Source organism: Cnephaeus nilssonii, assembly GCF_951640355.1.
Source record: "Cnephaeus nilssonii genome assembly, chromosome: 17".
NCBI classification, from domain to species: Eukaryota; Metazoa; Chordata; class Mammalia; order Chiroptera; family Vespertilionidae; genus Cnephaeus; species Cnephaeus nilssonii.
This window is the reverse complement of record NC_137088.1, coordinates 19,657,305-19,679,864: the sequence shown is the minus strand read 5'-3', so window position 1 is coordinate 19,679,864 and position 22,560 is coordinate 19,657,305. Positions and strand designations below refer to the sequence as shown.

The 22,560-nt window shown below is 39.6% G+C and overlaps 1 protein-coding gene across 1 annotated transcript; it reads right to left on the bottom strand.

The window, feature by feature from the left end:
- Nucleotides 1–1,545: 1,545 nt before the first annotated feature.
- LOC307113424 (ubiquitin-ribosomal protein eS31 fusion protein-like) lies at nucleotides 1,546–3,027 on the bottom strand (the record flags this gene model as incomplete). The annotated part of the gene is made up of 2 exons (XM_079795053.1): nucleotides 1,546–2,048; nucleotides 3,018–3,027. The coding sequence occupies 2 exons, from the start codon at nucleotides 3,025–3,027 to the stop codon at nucleotides 1,570–1,572; spliced, it is 489 nt and encodes a 162-aa protein (XP_079651179.1). The 3' UTR covers nucleotides 1,546–1,569.
- Between the last annotated feature and the right edge of the window lie 19,533 nt (nucleotides 3,028–22,560).

The following is a 22,560-nucleotide window of genomic DNA, read 5'->3' as shown; positions in this document are numbered from 1 at the left end:
TGAATCATTTTTATCTGATCATTGAAGTATATTCATATATTTATCCATTCAGCAAACATGACTTGGGAATCTACAACATAGAGCAACCAGAAGTATGATACACCTAACAAATTTTCTCCGTGAGAATTCACATTCAAGGGAAGGATAAAACCAACCACATAACAAGAATAACAACTAGCCCTAGCTGGTTTGGCTCAGTGGATAGAGCATCGGCATGTGGACTAAAGGGTCCCAGGTTCGATTCCGGTCAAGCGCACATGCCCAGGCTTGATCCCCAGTAGAGGGCATGCAGGAGGCAGCCAACCAAGGATTCTCTCTTATCATTGATGTTTCTATCTCTCTCTCCCTCTCTCTTCCTCTCTGAAATATATATATATATATATATATATATATATATATATATATATATATATATTTTTTTTTAAACAACAATAATTAATGCGTGGTGTGCTTATAATGTCAGGCAAGTAGGTATTATTGATATCCCTATTTTAAAAATGAGGAACTATGACTAGGAGAAAGTAATTTTTCCCAAGTATGTACATCTAGTAAAAAACTCACATAAATACTTGAATCTTTCACCCCCCACTTTTAACTACTATGCTACACTACATTAGTGTAGATGATTTGTATCATCAGAAAATAATCAAGCATCATGTGACTTTAGAGAAAAGAGAAATTTGCAGCTAGAAAGGTCAGAAAAGAATTCAAGGATAAAGTAGCATCTAATCCAGTAAGCTCTGATTCTTTAAACAAGAGGTTTCACATAGTTCGTTCCAGGTGAAGCAATGATATCTGCCTGTGACCTTAAAAATATGCTGCTGGTACAGGAATTCCTATCATTTTCTCTTAGGGATATGTATCAGAACCATCATACTTTGTATGTTCATTTAGAAATTGGAGGCTTATGGTTAACGTCCCTATCCTTGTAAAGCTTTCACTCCTATGGGAAGAGACCAAAAATAAACACTCAAACAAGTAAACATTTAATATTTTAGAACATTTCAAAAATTTTAAGTGCCATAGAGGGAAAGGAAGCCAGGTTAAGGCTATAAAGAGTGTGTGTGTATGTGTGTGTGTGTGTGTGTGTGTGTGTATGAGAGAGAGAGAGAGAGAGAGAGAGAGAGAGAGAGAGAGAGAGAGAGAGAGAGAGGAGATATGTAGGGGGGCTGCTATTTTATATCAGGTAGGTGGAAGGCCTCATCCATAAGGAACACTTGATCAGAGACCTGAAGGCAGCATGAACACACCTAGAGATACTCTCCAGCAGCAGAGTCTAGGGATGGTTGCTCTAAGCTCCTTAAAGACAGGAAGCCTCAGACTATGGATATTTCCAAGTGAGAAACTGCACATTTTCCATTAAAATAAAAATACCCCCATTTCTACAGTTTTTAGACTAGTTTTTAGACTAGTGCATATGAGTCAATCTCTTCACCTCATCTGTATTTAGTATGTGGTTTAGAAAACCTCTAAGATTTATTTATTTATTTATTTATTTATTTATTTATTTATTTATTTATTTATTTATTTATTTATTTTAGTTCATGTCTTTTATTAACCCAAATACAATTACTTGTCTTCTGGTTTGTTGAAGCAATAGTTCAGACAACATTTGCCACAATAATGTCTGTCAAAGTGACTGGCCATAAAAACTCCAGCACCACATTCATCTGAAGGGCACTCCCGGCGAAGGCGACTGATTTTGCCATTCTCATCCACTTTGTAGTATTTCAGGACAGCCAGCTTAACCTTCTTTCTCTTATGCTTATTCTTAGGAGCAGTGTAAGATTTCTTCTTCCTTGTCTTGTCACCACCACAGATTCTCAACACAAGATGAAGAGCAGACTCCTTTAGAATGTTGTAGTCAGACAAAGTACGCCTGTCTTCCAGTTGCTTGCCAGCAAAAATCAGTCTTTGTTGAACAGGAGGAATTCCTTCCTTAACCTGGATCTTGGCCTTCATATTTTCTTTTGTATCTGAGGGTTCAACCTCGAGAGTGATGGTCTTCCCTGTGAGGGTTTTCATGAAAATCTGCTTCTTGGCGGGGACTCCATCGCATATGACAGATCAATCAGAAAGGAAGCAAGAATAATTTTTATTTTTCTAAGTTTTGCTCCAGAACATCACCACTTGCCTGTTAAACTAATGTTTCCAGATTCTTCTGAGATAAGCAAAACATGCATCCTTCCAGTTTGATCTGAGTTTATGGCCTCCTTTACTTTACTGATCCATTAAGTTCTGTCATTCTTAGTCAAAGCTGCACTACAAAAAGCTGAACCATCTCCAGCAGGGCTCAGGAGCCCGACCCTGTCCTTGAGGAGCTCTAGAAAAGATTCTAGAATATTGGATACACATTCACCAGACTACTCATGCCACTTCCAACAACTCTGACCTGAGCCCAGAAAGCACAGTGGGTCACTTCAAAAACCCAAGGGAAACAAGTTTATTCTCTCAAAACCTTTACAACCTAAATTTTAAAAGGTTGCAATGGCCATCTGTAACCTAAAGCTCTCCTACTATACTTGATCTATTCAATAAGCACAAAAGCATCTACAATATACAAGACTCTGCACTGAGTGGCCAGATTATTATGATCTCTGAATGTATAATAGTCTGGCCACTCAGAGAGAGAGAGAGAGAGAGAGAGAGAGAGAGAGAGAGAGAGAGAGAGAGAGAGAAATAGAGAGAGAGTGTATTAGAAGCTCAGTGCATGAATTTGTGCATGGGTGGGGTCCGGCCAGCCTGGCCAGGGGGCAGGGACATGGGCAGTTGGCCGGCCTGCCTGCTCGTCGAACTCCTAGTCGAGGGGAAAATTGCATATTAGCCTTTTATTATATAGGATATACACTGAGTGGCCAGATTATTATGCGTTCAGAGATCATAATAATCCGGCCACTCAGTGTATTTTAAGTTCTTTAAAATACTAGCTTACTTAATACTTACAACAACCCTACAAGTATTATCACATAGTTGTTTTATAATGAGGAAACTGAGGCACAGAAATTCTAAGTTCTTACCTGAGCTCATATAGCCAAAAATATCTGAACTGAAATTTGGAGCAGCCTGGCTCTTAATTAAGATTCTCTAATCTCAATCACTTCATAACAGTATTCTGACCTTTTTATTCATTCTTTTGACTCTAGTTGTTGTTGAAGATTGGAAAGCAGTGATGTTGGGAGAGAAAATCAGAAGAGTAATAGAGAAAAAGATTTTAAATTAAGTGTACTTCTCCAGTTATAAAAATCATTTATTCATAGCAGAAATGTAAAATTATAGGAAAAATTAAAATGCCACTATTCCAGATAATTACTATTAATATTTTGTTATGAGAGCCTTCCCTTTTTTCTGTATATCTGCAAGGAAATGTGAGTTTCAGATAATTGGAATCTTACTGCCTTTGTCCATTTTATAATAAATCACTGTTGAACATTCTTGTAAACATTATTTCCAGTGGCTGCATAGCTTCAATTCATAAGCATATACCAGAATTTATTCTAATGTTCAGTATTTAGATTGTACCTATGTTTTGTGATTATAAGTACCATCACAATAAATGTTTGACAATGGTAAGATATGTACACATATAATACCTTAATTAAAAAATGAAAAAAAAATGTTTGAGCCCATCTCTGCTTATTTTTTCAAGTCTGTTTCTAGGAATGAAATTATTGAGTTAAAGGATATACGAGCTTTTAAGGCTTTTGATAAACTTCTTAATAAACTGCCCTCCCGAAAGACTGTAGCAATTTTGAAGAGCAGGATAATTATTTTTTCCTGCCTCAAGCGTCTGCTTTAAATGGGGTCTCATCCCATCTAAGAGACCTCCCAAGACAGGTAGCCACAGGAAATATACTTCCACACAGTTCTCTTTGCCACATCTCCTCTCTAGACTGAGCCAAATTGACTGCTGTTCTATGGTAGCAAACTTCAAACAGAATCAAACAGAACAGAGCTGGGAGTGTAGAATGAAAACCTATAAGGCTTAATTCTATTTAAATGGTTTAGAAAAGCAGCAACTGAATTCTGATTAGCCATCTGCACTTAACAAAATAAAATTGCATGCATTCATTTGTCATTCTCAACTCAAATATCTAATACAATCTAGACAGGTAAAGCAGACCAGAAATTCTGATTAAGAAACAAATCAATATGGTGAAATTTTGCACTTTCCACAATTTAACCCTTCTGGAGAGAGCTGTCACTACTTAGTAACAGCTGGTTTTGGTCACGTGGGAATGCAATACAATTTTCCACTTCTTAAAGGGAAGTTGGGAATCTGAGTTTTGTGTGTGTGAAATCTTCCTGTTTTAAAATATCGACAACTGAATCAATTTTTTAAAATACTGCACTAGATAGAGAATGTACTGTTTCTAATTTAAATTCTTAAGGTTCATTCCATTTTACTGTACTTACTTAGTTTTATACCAGGATTTTCAACATAGCCAAAGGAATAGCTATAGAAGAGAAGCTTTTGTAAGCCAGCACTCTGCCTGGGAAGCCACAGAGGTCCTTAAGAGGCATGGCCACCTGTCTTTCTCTCAAGTGTTGATTATCAAATAAAATGGGCTATAAAGAGGGTGGCAGACTAGACTGAGTGAGGGGGGGAAAATGGACTTTAAAAAAACTCTATTACCACCTACGGGCTTATGAATGACTGCCACGTTGAGCCTATCTAGTTACAGCTGAAACTGTCGAGGAAGAAAACGCATATTATCTGTGACATGCTGCTGCTGGCTTAGCCGTGACAGTCACTGGAAACAGTCTCCTCGTGATCTATTTTAATGTGTCTCTTGGCCTATTTTTATATTCCCGCACTGAAAAGTTCAGCTGCTAACTTAAGAGCCTGAGCACGTTATTTTCCAATAAAATACATTTTCACAAGTGGCTTTCTATCCCAGTTTCCTTTTAATGGGCTCGTTTCCGTTGTACCAAAGGAACTGATTGATCTCCCGAAAGTTGAGATGGAGCAAGTCTTTCAGGCGTTCGCGCCCAGGAGTGATCCCCAAATTCTGTCAGCTTGGAAATCACTTACACTCGAGGGCATGCGTGGTCTCTGATCTTAACTCACCCCCTTTTGTGGGAAGAGTACCATGTCGGTTCCAAAAACAAACACCGCTGAGCAAAGCTGCCGGCGACGGTGCGCAGGAAGAAGGGAGCATATTGATTTCCATTCCCTGCCAATGGGATTGTTTCCTTAGCACCTTTCCCGGTCATTCTTCACTCCACCGCATCCCATTTCCAGAATATCACTCAGATATCGAGAAAATGTAGGTTAGTGGGCTTATGAACAGCACCAATTATTTACTCCACCTCACTCACATTTATCTAGACTTGCCTAAAAGCCCCACAAATCCTGATTGATGTCAAGGAGTAAAATTGGTCTCAGGTAACACAAAATTAGCTGGTCAGAATGGAAAGCTACTGAATTCAAATTCTCTGGTATTGGTTCCTTTACACAAAATTATCTGATGTATTAAAAAGGCCAGGATGTATACACTTCTTATTCTATGCTATTAAAAATCAAAGAAGTAGAAAAAAAATGTTAAGCCTTCCTTGAGGTTTTAATCACACTTTGCTTTGCAGAAGCTCACAATGATTTATATACCCTGTCTCCAGCTAGTTCAAGGTCAGCAGAAAAGTGGTTAGTGATATCAAGTAGGAACTCCTCCAGCAAAACCCTAGCACTACAGAAGAGTCACCAGAATGATCTTGAAATTACAAAAGAACCAATGGCCCCCTGTGAATTCCTAAAGGAAAGGATAAGTTAAGAAGGGTTTTACCTTTTTGTTGGGGGCAGAAGGGGCAGAACAACAACAAAAAACAAAGCTGTTGGTAAGTTTCCTCAATGGAATATTACTCTGCCATAAAAAAGGAAGAATATCTTACCCTTTGCTACATCATAGATGGACCTGGAGAACATTATGCTAATTGAAATAAGACAGTCTGAGAAAGGCAAGTACCATATGATTTCACGCTTTGTGGAATTTAATGAACAACTGGCCTACCAAGTACATGGAGACAGACTCATGGATAGAGAGCAGGTAGACAGCTCTGCTGGGGAGGGGGGTATTGGGAGAGTGGAGGGTTGTTCTTCATTGTTGAGAAACTGCAATGACCTTACAAAGAAGAAATACAGAAGCAGGACGAAGGTTGTTGGGGGAAGATAATGCTTTATTTGAGTCATCCTGAGGATGTCAGATAAAAAGGTGTAAGAGGTAGCTGAAAATATGGAAAACATGAAAATAAAACTTGCCAAGGAGGTCAAGGCTAGAAGCAATAATTTGGGAATCACCCCACACTAGGTAGCTGGTAAAGCTGTGAGAATGGATGAGATTCCTCATCTGTGCCCCTTTTGTGCTCTTCCCATGTGGTCCCGTGTGCATGTTATTTTTCAGATCTCTCTTCAGATAAAATGTCATTTCCTTGAGAGTAGGAATTGTGTCTTATACTTTTTTGTGTACTCTTCTCCACACCAAATATTTCCTTAATGAGAGCAGGGTTCAACAAACATGATTCATTTGTTAAATTATTAATACCTAACAGCATAGAGTATTATATTCTCTTCATTCTGAATAATACTCATTTTTACACATCTGGAAATGAATGTAAGTTGTAATTGATATGGGCAGTTACTGTGAATGCAATTTTTTCCAATAATGCTATTATATTTTTCTGATGCACCTTAGGTATCTCTAAGTATCAGAAAAACACAAACAAACAAACAAAACAAAAAAAAACACACTAGACTGGAACCTGAGAAATCAGCATTTCAGTTTGACACTATACTTATGAGAAGGCTAAAAGGCTAATTCCAATATAACCCTGATATTTAGCGGGGCTGAATCTGTGCCAGAATTCTAATGTACATTATTGATAACCTATAATTAAGTCATTGCCCCTTTCTCCACAAACTGGTCTTGCAAGACCTGTTACCTAAATGCTCACATTCCACAGAGGCCATAAACCATGACACAGCCCCCAGAGGAGGGTTACCAGCACTGGCACCAGGCCAGGCCCTTAGATATGATCTCAAGACCCCCATCCCAACCCACGGGGCTTTTTGCAAAGCCCGCAAAAGGTCTGGAAGTATAATCCATATTTGGGGGACAAAAACAACAAAAGGGGATAAAAGAGGGGCTTCCACCATATTGGTTTGCTCAGATTTTGGAGGTGACTCCGCTGAGACCACCGGCGTAATAAAGCTGTATAACTCCATTTCTCTAAGCGTCACTTGGGTTTCTTCAGTCTCCTACAACACTTACATTATCTGAAACAAATAACTTACGTATCAAGACTTTTATTTCTTCTTATATAAAACTGGAGGCGCAGTGCACGAAATTCGTGCACTCGGGGGAGGGGGGTGGTCTCTCAGCCCGGCCTGTGCCCTCTCGCAGTCCAGGAGCCCTTGGGGGATGTCTGACTGATGGCTATTGGACATCCTTAGCACTGCCGCGGAGGCAGGAGAGGCTCCCATCACTGCTGCTGTGCTTGCCAGCCATTGAGCCCAGCTTCTGGCTGAGCAGCGCTCCCCCTGTGGGAGCACACCGACCCCCAGGGGGCAGCTCCTGCATTGAGCGTCTGCCCCCTGGTGGTCAGTGCACATCATAGCGATCAGTTGTTCTGCCATTTGGTCAATTTGATATTAGCCTTTTATTATATAGGACTAGAGGCCTGGTGCATGAAAATTCATGCACTGGGTAGGGGGTCCCTCAGCCTGGCCTGCCCCCTCTCACAGTTCAGGGAGCCCTCAGGGCATGTCCTACTGACAGCTTAGGCCCGCTTCCCACAGGGAGTGGGCCTAAGCCACAGTCGGGCCTCCCTCTGTGGGAGGCGACTGGGCCGATCAGGGAAAGGCACCGCCCCCATGACCCCACTGCTGCTGCCACTGCCGGCCGCCGCGGTCTTATCCAGAAGGACATCTGGAAGGATGTCCAGAAGAAGATATCCGGTCTATCTGGTTTAATTAGCACATTACCCTTTTATTAGTATAGATGAGCCCAATGTTTCTTCTTTGTACATTTAAACAAAGTTAAGAATAAAATGAGCCTTGAACTCTTTAAAAGTCAGATAACTATAGTTGTAATTAACAAAACAATTTACTGTTTTAAATTACCAGTAGAGCCTTTTTTATTTGAAAGCAGGATGCTTAAGGATTGCACTTTCAAGAAATATTATGTTGATTTTTATGTGGAGATTTCAAGATCAAAGTAATTTATATTGGTACTGCAGATATTTAAATAACTATTTTGGCCCCCTCAGTGACTCGATCCAATATTTCATATAAAATTATGTAAACTATTATGTGAAAACAGCACATCTTTTTAATAATGCAGTTCCTAAATCCTAGGACCCAAGCGATTCTAAGATGCATTATTAATATTTTGGAGACATTTTTGGAAAGAAGACAAATTTTCACATTAAATGTACACGTCAATTTTAAATATGTGAAAAATTAATGCAACTTAGAATCAAAGTAATAAATTAGTGAAAAGTATCATTTGGAGATTAGAAAGGCTATGTGTTGTTGTTGTTTTCAAAGGTAAGACAATGAACATAACCAGTAATCTGAACAAACATGTCCCATGGGTGTGTGCCCATAGGAGCTACTCTCTCGTCTCTCTAAACCTGCTGATGGAGCAGTTCTCCCCTGATTTCTCTTAGAGAAGATGAAAGCCTAGGCTGCTTTAAGTCCCCAGCACTCTCTCAAGTCCATAGCAAAAACGTCCAACTGCCTATCATAGTCTAGACGTGGCTGTACTGTCTCCTCTCCTTGAGCTAGCCCTTGCTAGAGGCCAACTCCTTTTATTTTTATTTTTTATATTTTTATTAATTTCAAAGAGAAAGGGAGAGGGAGAGAGATACCATAGAAACATCAACGATGAGAGAGAATCACTGATTGGCTGCCTTCTATAGGTCCCCCCTGGGGATTAAAACCACAACTCAGGCATGTGCCCTGACCAGGAATCGAACCATGACATCCTGGTTCATAGGTTGATGCTCAACCACTGAGCCACACTGGCTGGGCAGGCCAACTCCTTTTAGAAGCACTCCCATCACTGTTTCTGCAAACAAGAGGGTCTAGGTAGTGGGAAAGGGAAGAAAAAGAAGCAAGTTCTTACTTAAATGGCCTCATTCTAAGCTAGGCTTGCATTCTCTTAGCCTGGCAGATGTTTGAAGTTTATTCCTTCACTATTAAGTAATTTTGCGCCTTCTTCAGAGATTTCCCAACTGGGAACATTCTGTTGTTCTTTCCCAAGACCCACAGGATCCATCTTCCAGCTGCTCCCACTGAGCCCATTGATTTAGGGCCATTCACCACATTCAGACTCCCTTTGGGGAGCTCACAGAACTTTCAGGATAACTTTTTGGCTGGATTTCAAATGGCTCCAGATTAGATCTCTCATTTGTCCATCCTCTGATGCAAAGGTACAACTCATTCACCCTTTCCCCAGAGAAACTGGGACCAAGAAAAATCTAGTCACAGCAACTCCACTGGCAAAGCAGCTTTAATCAGATGCCAGTCCCCCGCACTGTAACTACAGGAATCCCATCTCAAAATCTCCATGGGCCTGATGAACTGCTTACATGCTTCCACAACCTTCTGTCAAGAGCAGGAATCACCACACAGCTTACACCAAAGAAATCATTTGCACCGATTCCTGAAAAATCTCTAACAACCTAATTCTTATGTTACCCTTTTTTGATGAAGGTATCTTAGAGCTATGAAACCTGTTTTTAATTTATTTGCTTTGAAAATTTAAATCTTGGTTTTACAACTCACATTCAAAATTTCCATCTGTTATAACTTGATTCCTCAACTGAAACTTTCAGTTGCAGAAAGATAAACGTGAAGTTATATATTATCTTAATGTCATTCTTAAATATTTCATTGGGGTAATTTCTGTTGTCTTTTAACTTTGGTTAATAAAAGGCAGAAATTTACTGTTTCCTTGACATTCTTCTGCAAGGAAAAAGAATCCCTGAAGAAAGAAGGGAGATAAATATAGCTTATACGTCAATAAAACTTATGATTTCAACATAGTAGAAAAGTTTGGAAATTGTACAGGGTCAAGTCTCAGTATAGCTAATTTAGAATGTTGCACTACAGCATAAATCCCTTTCATTCAGGCTTTCTTTAATGCAAACCAGGTTGGAAGGAAGTGTTTAATGTTTTAATGTTTAGGAACTGAGAATGTATGAAGGAAAAATTAGTATCTCCTGATAAATAAATTATACTTAGCTGTATAAAAGACACTCAGTGGCGTCAATCACAAATGTTTAGGAAGATGTGCAACAATTTATACTGAACACTCTACATATATCTGATATGAAAATTAAAGTCCTGATTATGAGAAGAACAAATACAAAAATAAATACTGGTAATATTTGCCTTAGCACTTGAGCCATACAATAGTTATAAGATTGAGTGAATACAATAAAGCAATATGGGAATTTACAGCTTTAGGATTATCAGGATGGATTACATCATGGTGCAGTGACAAGCCCAAAATCGAATTGACTTAAAACTGAACAAAGATTCTTTTCTTGCTTATATCATACTAGAGGCCCAGTACATGAAATTCATACACTTGGAGGGGTCCCTCAGCCAGGCCTGCACCCTCTCGCAGTCGGGAGCTCTAGGGGAATGTCCGACTGATGGCTTAGGCCCGCTCCCCCACGTCATCAGTGGGACATCCTTAGTGCTCCTGCCACCACCGCTGTGCTCGTCAGTGGGAGTGCACTGACCACCAGGGGGCAGCTCCTGCATTGAGCATCTGCCCCATGGTGGTCAGTGCATGTCATAGCAAACAGTCTTTTGGTCAATTTGCATATTATCCTTTTATTATATAGGATTTCCATTGGGACCCAACAAGGAGGCCCTATCGCTCATGGATAATTCAGTAATTATGGAAGAGTAATAACTCAGGAATAATTCTGACTGGTGGGAGCAAACATTTCCAGTGTTGTCAAGTGCTATCCCAAATGGAAAGAACTCCAGAGAGTCTAACATCAGTAATTAATTTCTGCACCCAGAAGTGATACATCATTTTCTCTCATGATTTATTGTCCAGAGAAAGGAACAAAATGCCATCAACCACAAGGAGGTCTGGAAATACAAATCTACTGTGTGCTTAAAACTCAGGGAGCCAAAATATTTACTAAAGAATATTAAGGATGACCAAGCTTTATAGATAGGCTCTATCCACATGACAAGCAAGATGGCCACTGGCTACCCATGGTTACATCCTACCAATGTAGCAATAGTATTAGAAAAAGACAATGTTTCCTGCTATGTCTGCCCTCCCCAAAAAAGGAGCCTCATAGAATATTATGTAAGCTTTTGTCAAGTATCTGTGCCCATTGGACAGAGTCAGTCACACTTCATCTGATGTTCTATCAAATGCATAGCTCTACCTCCCATCACAAGAATGGGCACATGACCCAGAGTGGCCTATCAGAGCTCCTCATTATAGAACATAGTAATTCAATCCCAGATAGTGACAGGAATTAAGTCAACACAGGAATTAAATAAAAATCATACAGAGGACTTTCCCAATCTAAGAAGCTCTGTTGCTTCTCTGGTATCACTATCTATAAAGATAATATAATTCTTGAAATGATGGAACCTATTTTTGATTCACATAAATAAGCATGAGCATAAAACCAACCAAGTAGAATAAAGACCTTGCAAAATATAAATAAATACGTTCTTGATGACATTGATTAAGCCCTTTTATCCAGTTACTTTTAAAGTGAGCCCTACCCTCGGTCTTTTCATTTAAGTGACCCATTTACATTTCTACTGTTTTGCCTTAGAAACAAAAACAGAAGCCTCTTTTTATGCTATTCACTGAGGAAGAAATATTTCTGATATATGTATATATAAATCCAGGTTTAAATATATTCCTTGGTAACAATTTTGAGGTATTATATTGATCATTCCTATGGAGTTTATTACTTTAAGAAGATAATAAAATGTTCCAATAAGTAACAGAACCCTTATTAATGACAGTAATAACTTTACCTTGTTCAAAAATTCCAGTTCTTGTGCAACATAAGCCTATAAAGTAGCAAAATATTTTCTCCTAGGAAGATGAACGTTAGTAGAACATAATCTATTCCTCAAACATCTGCACTTTTCTTATATTCTTCACTTTTACAAATGGGGCTATGTTAGATGCAACATCCCAAACATTTTACAACACTGCCATCGAACTTTTTGGAATCTTAGTCAATAAGGGAATCCCCATTTATGCCTGAAGACACCAATAAATTCTAGTTTATCACTAGTTATATAATGTGCAGCTAACATTATAAATGTGAAATAAAATGGAGTCTTCAGTTATAGTGTAAATTTTTTCTTGTCCCTTTTCATTTTAATGTCACATTCAATAATTAGCACCAAATATCTGCCTTTAATTATAAATTGGTATTTGTTGATTGCTAATTACTTATTTCCATGCATTTACATAGAGCCTTAAATGTATTCTCTAAGATGATCATTAATACTGATACTGCTAATCACATTTAATAGCATAATGCCTAAGAGTGTGCACTCTAAAACCAGAATACTTGCGAAATCAAGATTCATTATTTGTAAGTGTTTGTCCTCAGGCAAATTACTTTTTTGTGCCTCAGCTTTTTCTTCTATGAAATGGAAATAACAATAGCTTATTCATAAGTGGTTGTGGAAAAGAGTCTAATAAACAGAACAATATGTGACATGTAAGCAATCAATATATGTTAAGTATTATTTATTTTATTTCTCAATATTATTATACATTCAAGAATATTATTACTAGATATCCCCCCCCCAAAATGACTTCCACCTAAAAACTTATATTTCCTTAGAATCTTGCCACTAAAATCATGGGCTTCATTTACTAGATATCTTTAGATAAAAAGTTTGTGGATTCTAAAGAATACAATCAAACATGGCAGAAAATCAGATATGAAGCTAACTATAAAAAGTATGTTAGCTCTTTAAACAGAGTGACCTCCCACTTTCTCTTCTTTCCTCCCTACTGAATCCTCTCTATCTCCCTCAACAGAGCCTAAAATTTTACAATAGAAATGTATCTGCATTAAGTCAGAATACCTTCAGAAGGCTGTACATACTTCTCTTTATACTGCCATTTAAAGAAAGAAAACATCATTTATATTTACATTAACACTGTATTTATATAAAATCTTTATTCTCAGTGTTGACATTAATATGTTACTTATACAATATGCACAAAATCTTAAATTAGTTATAAACTAATTATAACTATTGTTCTCATTCAACAATAAAACCAAATGAAAACTCAAAAAGTTACCAAACCAATAAACTATAATTATTAGAAACAGTAATTTAACATAACTGATGATGCTACTGCACCAAAACAAATCCAGGAATCTCAACGGCAGGCTACTAACTGCAATGACACATACAGACTTTTGAGTTCTACATTCTTCACTACTTTGTGTTTTGCTGTAACTCCACTTTCTCGGCTCTTTTCTAGTGGAAAGACTGGGAGAGCTTTATTGGAATCACCTGCAGGGAAGACATTTGGCCTTCACTTGGTATTTATTGTAGTTAGACTTTGCTTTTTACTTCTTAGGACCCGGCAACTGAAGCAGAGCTTCCAGACATCAAACAGCCCAAAACTCAGGCATCGAAGGTTCTAAGCAATGTCCTGTTATTAGACACATTCTATGATTTCTTTTTTTAAAAATCTTACATTTAGCTTTATTATCATTGAAATAAAAATAATAATATTCCCACAGAGAACTGTAAAAACCTGTTACACTAACCCCCAGTATGAGAAACTCTAGGTTTAGAGATTAATGATCCTTTCATACATGTGGGTTATTCCAGTAACACTGCTTTCTTCTTCTCACCTAGCTGACCAAGTAGAGGGAGAATTAATACTTTTCCTGGGAGCTGTAGGACACTTTAAAATAGGGTGGCCAACTTAGCCCAGTTTGCCCTGTTCTCTCCCAGTTTTAGCACCATAGGTCCCATCTCCTGGGAACCTCTTTAGTCCAGAGCAAACCAGGATGGTAAGTCACTCTACTTTGGATCATGAGGCACTTGATGTGTTAAAATGGGGGCTTCGTGGAAGCTGGAAAAGGGGGAGGGAATGAGGGACATCTGTAATAGTGTCAATAATCAAAAGAAAAAAATATTTAAAAAACAACAGGCTGTGTCTGGCTCCACAGTGGGAGACAAAGATAAAGTCTATCACTAATAGCTTCCTCTTTACTCAGTCCCCACATCTCATAAAAATCTGCTTATCTTCAGACTTCCCTACACATGTCCTGGAACCAAGAATTTAGCCCTTCCCTGGCAAGACAGCAAAGTTTGGAAGTACTCCACATACAAGCAATAGCTCCTCTAACCACTTTTTGAGGAGGTATTCCCACCACCTGATCGGCTTCTGCCCACAGCCTTTGAATTTCCAAGATTTTTCCACTTAGCCTGCGTGCTAGAACCCAGGGGTGGGACATTTCCTTACACGTCACCTTAGCGGGGCTTGCTTTCAGGCTTCAGACATTAGAAGAAAAAACAACAACCATGCTTTATAAATATAGACACAAAACTCCTTAACAAAATAGTTTAAGTCAAACCTAGCAACGCATCCAAGGGAGTATTATATACACCTTGACCAAATATAATTTATTCCAGGAATGCAAATTTAGTTCAATACCTGAAAATCAACATGTAATATAACACATTAACAAAATAATATAATACTAAGGAGTCTAATAAAAAATTAGAATAAAGGCATTCAGTGAGTTTTCAGAATATAAAATCAACATATTAAAATCTATGGTTTTTCTATACAGTAGCAATAAGCAAATCAGGAAAAGAATTCTATTTAGTCTCAGGAAGAATACTAAAAAATAACAAAAGAAATGCAAAACTTACACTCTAAATGTAAGAAAAGAAAAGACAAATATATGGACGACATCAGAAGACTTAAACTTGTTAAGATGACAATACTTGCCAAATTGGTCTGCAGATTCAACACAATCCTTATCAACATCCCAGGAGATTTCTTTGCATAAATTGACAAACTAATCCCAAAATTTATATGGATTTTCAAGGACACAGAATAATGAAACGATCTTAAAAAAGAAGGCCAGTTTTCTTCAACCCATTTAACCCTCACTACATTTTCCAATCATTCTTAAAATATTGCAATTCAGAGAAACATCCATAATATTACAGATATAAGTAGCTTAGCAAACCCCCAAATGAGAACACTCAAACAAAACCCTGCCCTGACACTTCATAAAACTGCTGAACACCAAAAATGCCAGAAAACATTCAGAGAAAATAACATCGCACAAAAAGAAACAACTCAGATGACTGAGGACTGCTAAGCAAAAACCAGGAACAGAAACCCGTCATAAAACTGAGGGCTGTGGCTTTACTTTTCCATTGCTGTTGTAACAAATCACCACAAACTTAGTGGCTTCAAGGAACATAAATTCTTTACCTTACAGTTTTGTGGTTCGAACTTCAACGTGGTCTCCCTGGACTAAAATCAACTTGTCTGGAGGGCTGCTTCCTTCCTGGGGCGTCCAGGAGAATATCCAGCTCTTTGCCTTTTCTATTTCTAGAGCCTCCCCCCTTTTTCTGTGACCCCTTCCCTCCATTTGCAAAGCAAGCAACAGTGCGTCTCTCTAGCCATTTATCCCTATCCATGCCTCCCTCTGACCACAGCTGGCAAAAATTGTCTACGTGCCAGAACGCATGTGATTAAATTGAACCCACCTGCGTAATCCTGGATGGTTGTAAATAAGGTAACTTATCCATAGGTCCTTAGCATTAGAACAGGGACATCTTTGAGGGGATAAGCAGTTTTATTAAGGTTTTTTGGGGGGAAATATGTCAACTCAGAACTCTATATCCAGCAAAAAATATCCTTTAGGAATAAGGCCAGAAAAAAAGACCTTTTTCCTTAGAAGACAAAAGCAACGTGTCAACTTCTCTTCAGGAATAACTAAACTGCCAACAACTTCCAACTCTGAAGGAAAAAATTAAGGTAATAGTTTACAAACCAACCACAAATTAGTATCATCTGGAAGTTGTTAAAGCTACATTGGCCCCAGCACAAAACAATTAATTGGGTGTGTGTTGTTTTTTAAAGCTTCCCAGAACATTCAAATTAGCAGCCAACATCGAGAATCATTGTCTCGGTATCCCAAAGGCCCCAAATTCTGAATCTATTTGTTTAAACGTTATTTTTATTCATTTCAGAGAGTTAGGGAGAGGGAGAAAGATAAAGAAACATCAATGATGAAAAAGAATCATTGAGCGGCTGCCTCCTGCACGCCCCACACTGGGGATTGAGCCCTCAATCCCAAGCATGTGCCCTAACCGGGGAATTGAACGGTGACCTCCTGGTTCATAGGTCAACACTCAACCACTCATCCACGCTGGCTAGGCCAAACTCTGAAATCTAATGTGTCTACCTTCTTATAAGTAGCCTCAGGGAGGAAGAAAAAGTTTGAATAACTGCAGCTCTCTCTGCCTTCAGGCATTATGGCAAAATATGTATTTTACTTAAGGCTTATCTTGATTTTGGTAGCTTACATCTGCTTTTTTTAATTTTAAGTTGGCAGCATCTCTCCCTTACATCCATGGATTTCAGTCAGGGCCAGTGCCATATGCATGCAAGCGGTAGTAGCACCGGGGCTGGCTGGCACTCAGGGGCTCTGCACTCGGTCCATGGCTCTGCTTTTACTATGAATTATTTCACAAGAGTCTGTGCATTTTTATTTTTCACTGAGCATCATAAATGATGTGCCACTCTTGATATCAGGCTAAATATGAATTATAAAAATTTGAAGAACAAGCTGACATTGTTATAATGACAAGACAGAACTAGAATGGGCCTGCTATACGAGATTCCATTTATAAAATAAATAACTCCTAGGGATAGAAAATACAGCATGGTGACAATAGTTAACACTACTTTTATATATTTGAAAGTTGCTAAGAGAGTGGATCTTAAAAGTTCTTTTCATAAGAAGAAAAAACTATGTGTGATGATAGATGTTACTAGACTTACTGTGCTGATCACTTAACAATATATGCAAATATCAAATCATTATGAGGTACTCCTAAAAGTAGTATATTATATGGCAATTATACCCCAATTTTAAAAGGGGATAATAAGAAGAAAAAAAGGAAATAAAAGGCAACCTACCAAATGAGAAAATACTTGAAAGAAAATTAAAAGAGGTTCATAATGCTTCCCTACATTCTTAATCGCTAGCTCTTACTCTTCCTTCTTCTAAAAGCCCCAAACCACAATTCATAACCTCTTCTCCAGTTTGAACTCTTATTCATGGTCTAGTTTCCTTTTAATTATTTTTTAAAATACATTTTATTGCTTTCAGAGAGAAGAAGGGAGAAAAAGAAACATCAATGATGACAGAGAATCATTGATGGGCTGCCTCCTGCATGCCCCCTACTGGGGATTGAGCCCACAACCCTGGCATGTGCCCTGACTGGGAATCAAACTGTGACCTTCTAGTTCATAGGTTGATGCTCAACCACTAAACCACACCAGCTGGGTAGTTTCCTTTTACTGACAGGAGTTGTAGAAGATATTATGTCAGTGATGTCCCTACCAAAAAGCAGATGGTCACACAAATTAGGATAATTTGAGAGGGGTTTACAAACATGTGTACAGGTTCTAGGAAAACCAGAAGGTGCTACTGAACTAATTCAGAGTAAAGGCAACTGCCCATAGGCTTAGAGGCAAGTCATGTAGAAGAGGCTACTTTGAGTGAAATATTGAACTTTAGTCGAAGAGGCCAGCCAGAGGCAACTTAAGCCAGAAGAGTAAACACTTAGGCCTCACCTTTCTCTCTCCTGCCGATCTACAGCCTTGGCGACTTATTTGCCAAACCCAACCAGAAGGTGGAGGGCAAAAAAGAGCATACATTTAAGTCTTACAACTTGGTTGCTTGGGGCAAAAAAGGTTAGAGAGTAGATCTTGAAATAAAGAATGAATTTATATCACAGTCAACTTTCCTTTTCTCTCAGCAGTTATTCTTGCCCTTGTCCAGGTGAAAAGTTCATGTCCCCAAAGTAAAAAATGTTTGAAGTCCCATTGGCAACTGTATAATGGGGTGATGTCCATTCAGTCATACTCTCATCTCAAACCTTATATAACAGCTGATATTGCTTTCTTAATATAAAGTAAAAAGAAAAAAAAATAATTAGGAAACATAAATCATAGTTGCTTCAGTTTGTTTTTTTTCCTGTAGCTGGTTCCTAAGACCTAAGATTGTAATTATAGCTTCCTTCTAGTCCACAATTTTATTCCTCTGGCAAATGAAACAGTGATCTATCTTTATTGGGTTTTTCTATTGGAAAAGGAAGTATCAAAAGTCACTCCAGTGAATTCCTTGGATTCCAGATATATATATAGTTCTCTTTGCCCCTATCACCATGGAAGAACAATCCAATTTCTCTCTTTTTTTAAGATGTGTTTTTATTTATATCAGAGAGAGGAAGGGAGAAGAAGAGAAAGATAGAAACATCAATGAGAGAGAATCATTGATTGGCTGCTTCCTTCATTCTCCACACTGAGGATCAAGCCCACAACCTGGGCATGATCCCTAACTGGGAGTGGAACCAGGACCTCCTGGTTCATGGGTCAATGCTCAACTACTGAGCCAAACCAGCCGGGCAATCCAATTATGGGGATCAACTTCCCCTGCCAATACAATGATGCTATTCTCTGCCTGTTGGTTAAATGGCAGGAAAATCCCAGTAGATACATAGGAGCCATTTCATTTCATGGGACCTATAACTATGTTATCTGGTGAAAGCATTCCTCCCTTAACATTAGGAGTACCAAACACACTGAGCCCAGGGACCCAGCAAAGGCACACAAAAATGCTTGCAGAGGATAATCCTACCTAATAATAGACAAATATGCAAATTGACCGTACCTTTGCTATGCCCGTGATTGGCCAGGAGGCTGAGGGGGGCAGGACTAGGGTGGCTGGGGTGGCCGATTGGGCCGGCGGGACGCTGAGCTCGTGTCGCCAGCGGCGGCTCGAGCTCAGCATCTGCGCCACGGCTGTGCTGCGGCACAGAAGGGGCCTCTGGGGTAGCAAGCTCACGTCCCACCGCGAACCATCAAAAGTGGGGGAGCTGGGTGCCTGTCCGCTCAGGCACCAGGCCTTTTAGAAGCCTCCGGCGGGGTGGAGGCTTCTGAAAGGCCTGGTGCACCAGCAGACAGATACCCAGCTCCCCTGCGATCAAAAGCAAAAGCGTGGGAGTTGGGTGCCTGTCTGCTCAGGCACCAGGCCTTTCAGAAGCCTCCGCGGCACTGGAGGCTTCTGAAAGGCCTGGTGCACCAGCGGACAGGCACCCAGCTCCCCCGTGATTGAAAGCAAAAGCGTGTAGGGGACCCTACACGTGCATGATTCAATCATGCACTGGGCCTCTAGTTAGGTGTAATAATAAGAGGTGCAACTCCCATCTCCACCCATTAGTTTCTGACCCATGCATTCTGACTACAAGATAAAAGGCATGACAAATATGAACATGTGCATGTGCTCCTGTGATGTGTGTGTGTGTGTCTGGTATGTGTATTCCAATTCACTTTCTTCTTATCTATTTTAGTTGAGTAATCTTGATAAAAGTATTTTCTAAGGACTTAAATAACTATTGAATTTTCTGATGTGTTTGTGTATTTGTAAGAGAGATAAATGAAGGTCCCAAGCTCATCAAGCCCATTTAAGATAAATTAATTCACTTAAAGACTTTTAAGGTTACAATTAGCTCACCATTTTTTATGTCCAAAACACTGAACAACCAACAACAGATTTTATTAAATCTATTATATAGAAAGAAAGAAAAAGTAAGCAAATTGAGCAAGGAAAATAAAAATACATCAGAGAATGCACAGACTCCATTAAATGATTACAAGTTTATTAGGATTTTAAGTAGAGCAAATTTATCAAGTCACTAAGGTAATAAGACTGTCTAAAACATCAGCTCTTGACATGTAGGTTTGCAAAAGCCCAAACTTACAGACATTTCTTTTAATATTAAGTACTTATTTACAAGAATTAACAATTAAAATATACATAGCCTCTTTTTTCCACATTCTTAGTAAATTTTGCTAAATTTGATTTCCCTTGGCCTTTAGCTTTATGTCTTACTTTGCATATCATCCTGAACTCAGTACATTTTAATAAAAGTGTCTGATTTTAAAAAGGAACACTGAAAAAGCTATTAAATGTTATATCACAAGAATAGTATTTCTTACGGCAGGCAAATGAACAGAAATATGTTTGGCTTTATATTATAATTTTATTTCTGTTTTACCAATGAAATGCCAGAAGCAGAGATGCACGTATCTGAAATGGTTCCCTATTCATATATTAACTTAATATCTTGGAACACCTACTATGCACCATCCACGGTGGTAGACACTGTAGACTGTAGGGAGAAATGAGGATGAGCAGGGGTAAAAATATCCTCTCTAATAAAATGGTAATATGCAAATTAACCATCACTCCACTACATAAGCCACACCCACCAGCCAAGCCACGCCCACCAGCCAATTAGGGTGAGTATGCAAATTAACCCAAACCAAGATGGCTACAGCCACAGAGAGCAAGGTTTCCCAGGTAACAGAGGAAGCCAAGCTTTCCATAGCCGTTGCAGGCCTAAGCCTCCACTCAAGCTACAAAGTTTCAATTATAGAAGGTAAACAAATTCAAACAAATGGCGGCAGAATGGAGCTTGAGAGAGCAGGCCAGGGTTGCTGGTGGCAACAGGGGAAGCAAAGCTTTCCACACACCCTGGCCGAGCTCACCCACTTAAGGCTACAAAGTTTCAATTGTAGAAGGTGAATTAACTGCCGCAGAAATGGCTGCCGCCCCAGAGGGAGCAGCAGGCTTGGCTCCACTCCAGGCTACAAAGTTTCAATTGTAGAAGGAAAATAAATTCCAGATACCAGGGCCTCCTCTTGGGTCGCCAGGGTGCGTGGCCGGCCTGCAAACCACCACAGGCCCCTCACTCAGGCCACCCCATGCCCCAAGGGAACCCCACCCTGATCCGGGACACCCTTCAGGGCAAACCAGCTGGCCCCCACCCCTGTACCAGGCCTCTATCCTATCTAATAAAAGAGTAATATGCAGATTGATCATCACTGCAACACACAATATAGCTGCCCCATGTGGTCAAAGATCCTGCCCCCATGTGGACACAAGATGGCCACCACAAGATGGCCAGCATGAGAGGGCAGTTGGGAGGCACCTGGCCTGCAAGGGAGGACAGTTGTGAGGGACCAGGCCTGCAAGGGAGGGCAGTTGAGAGGGACCAGGCTTGCAAGGGAGGGCAGTTGCAGGTGATCAACCCTGCAGGAGAGGGCAGTTAGGGGTGACCAGGCTGGCAGAGGAGGAAAGTTGGAGGCAAACAGGCTGGCAGGGGGGCAGTTAAGCATGAACCAGGCTGGCAGCGGAGTGGTTAGGGGGTGATCAGGCTGGCAGGCAGAAGCGGTTAGGGGCAATCAGGAAGGCAGGCAGGCGAGCAGTTGGGAGCCAGCAGTCCTGGATTGTGAAAGGGATGTCCGACTGCCCGTTTAGGCCCGATCCCACCAGGATCGGGCCTAAACGGGCAGTCGGACATCCCTCCAGGATTCCCAGATTGGAGAGGGTACAGGCTGGGCTGAGGGACAACCCCCTGCCGTGCACGAATTTCGTGCACCGGGCTTCTAGTATATATATAATCTTAAATTTCAAGGGGCATATAACCCAGTGTGAAGGATTCAACACATACATGATAAATGATTAAGTAATTACAAGTATGTGACAGTGATAATTTCAGAGGACCTGTGTGCTATGAGAAGTCAAAATAGGAGGTCACTTTTGTTTGTGGGTTTAAGGAAACTCACCTTTGGGGAGAAGATTTCCTCTAAGAACAGAGTCCCGGGCAGTTGAAAAATGCTCCATGAGTTAAGAGATTGATGAGGCAGAAATATTTATTTAAAACTAGAAATACATAAAATCATCCATGGAAAGAATAAAATGATAAAAGAGGCCCAGGCCTTAACTTGGGATATATGAGCATTTGTCAAATGGGGGATGTGCAGGGATGGTCACTCAGGATGAAATGATCAAGTGAAGGACATTGAGAAAGAATGGTTTAAAGATAAGTAAGATAACATTTTACTATGAAAATAAAAGTTTCGGAGCATTTCAACTAGTGAGCCCCATTTTATTGCCTTTAACTGAAAGCAACATCCCAGCATGCACTAGGAGCTGGTCCTGAACCCCAGCCTGACTCATGGAAAATATCCTGGATCCCCTAAACTCATCTCCACATTGCTGCTTATCTCACACTCTGTTACACTGATTATTTCCAGCCTCTGGCTCCGTTTTCCTTTTGGCCCTACACCCAGCCTTTTAACATGACTTGTTCTCCTGCTCTGTGCTTTTGAGCATTTCATCATCTGCCGACCACTTATGCAGCATTTAGGGCACACATAGACCAGCGATTTTAGATTATTTTAAAAATTAAAATATTATAAA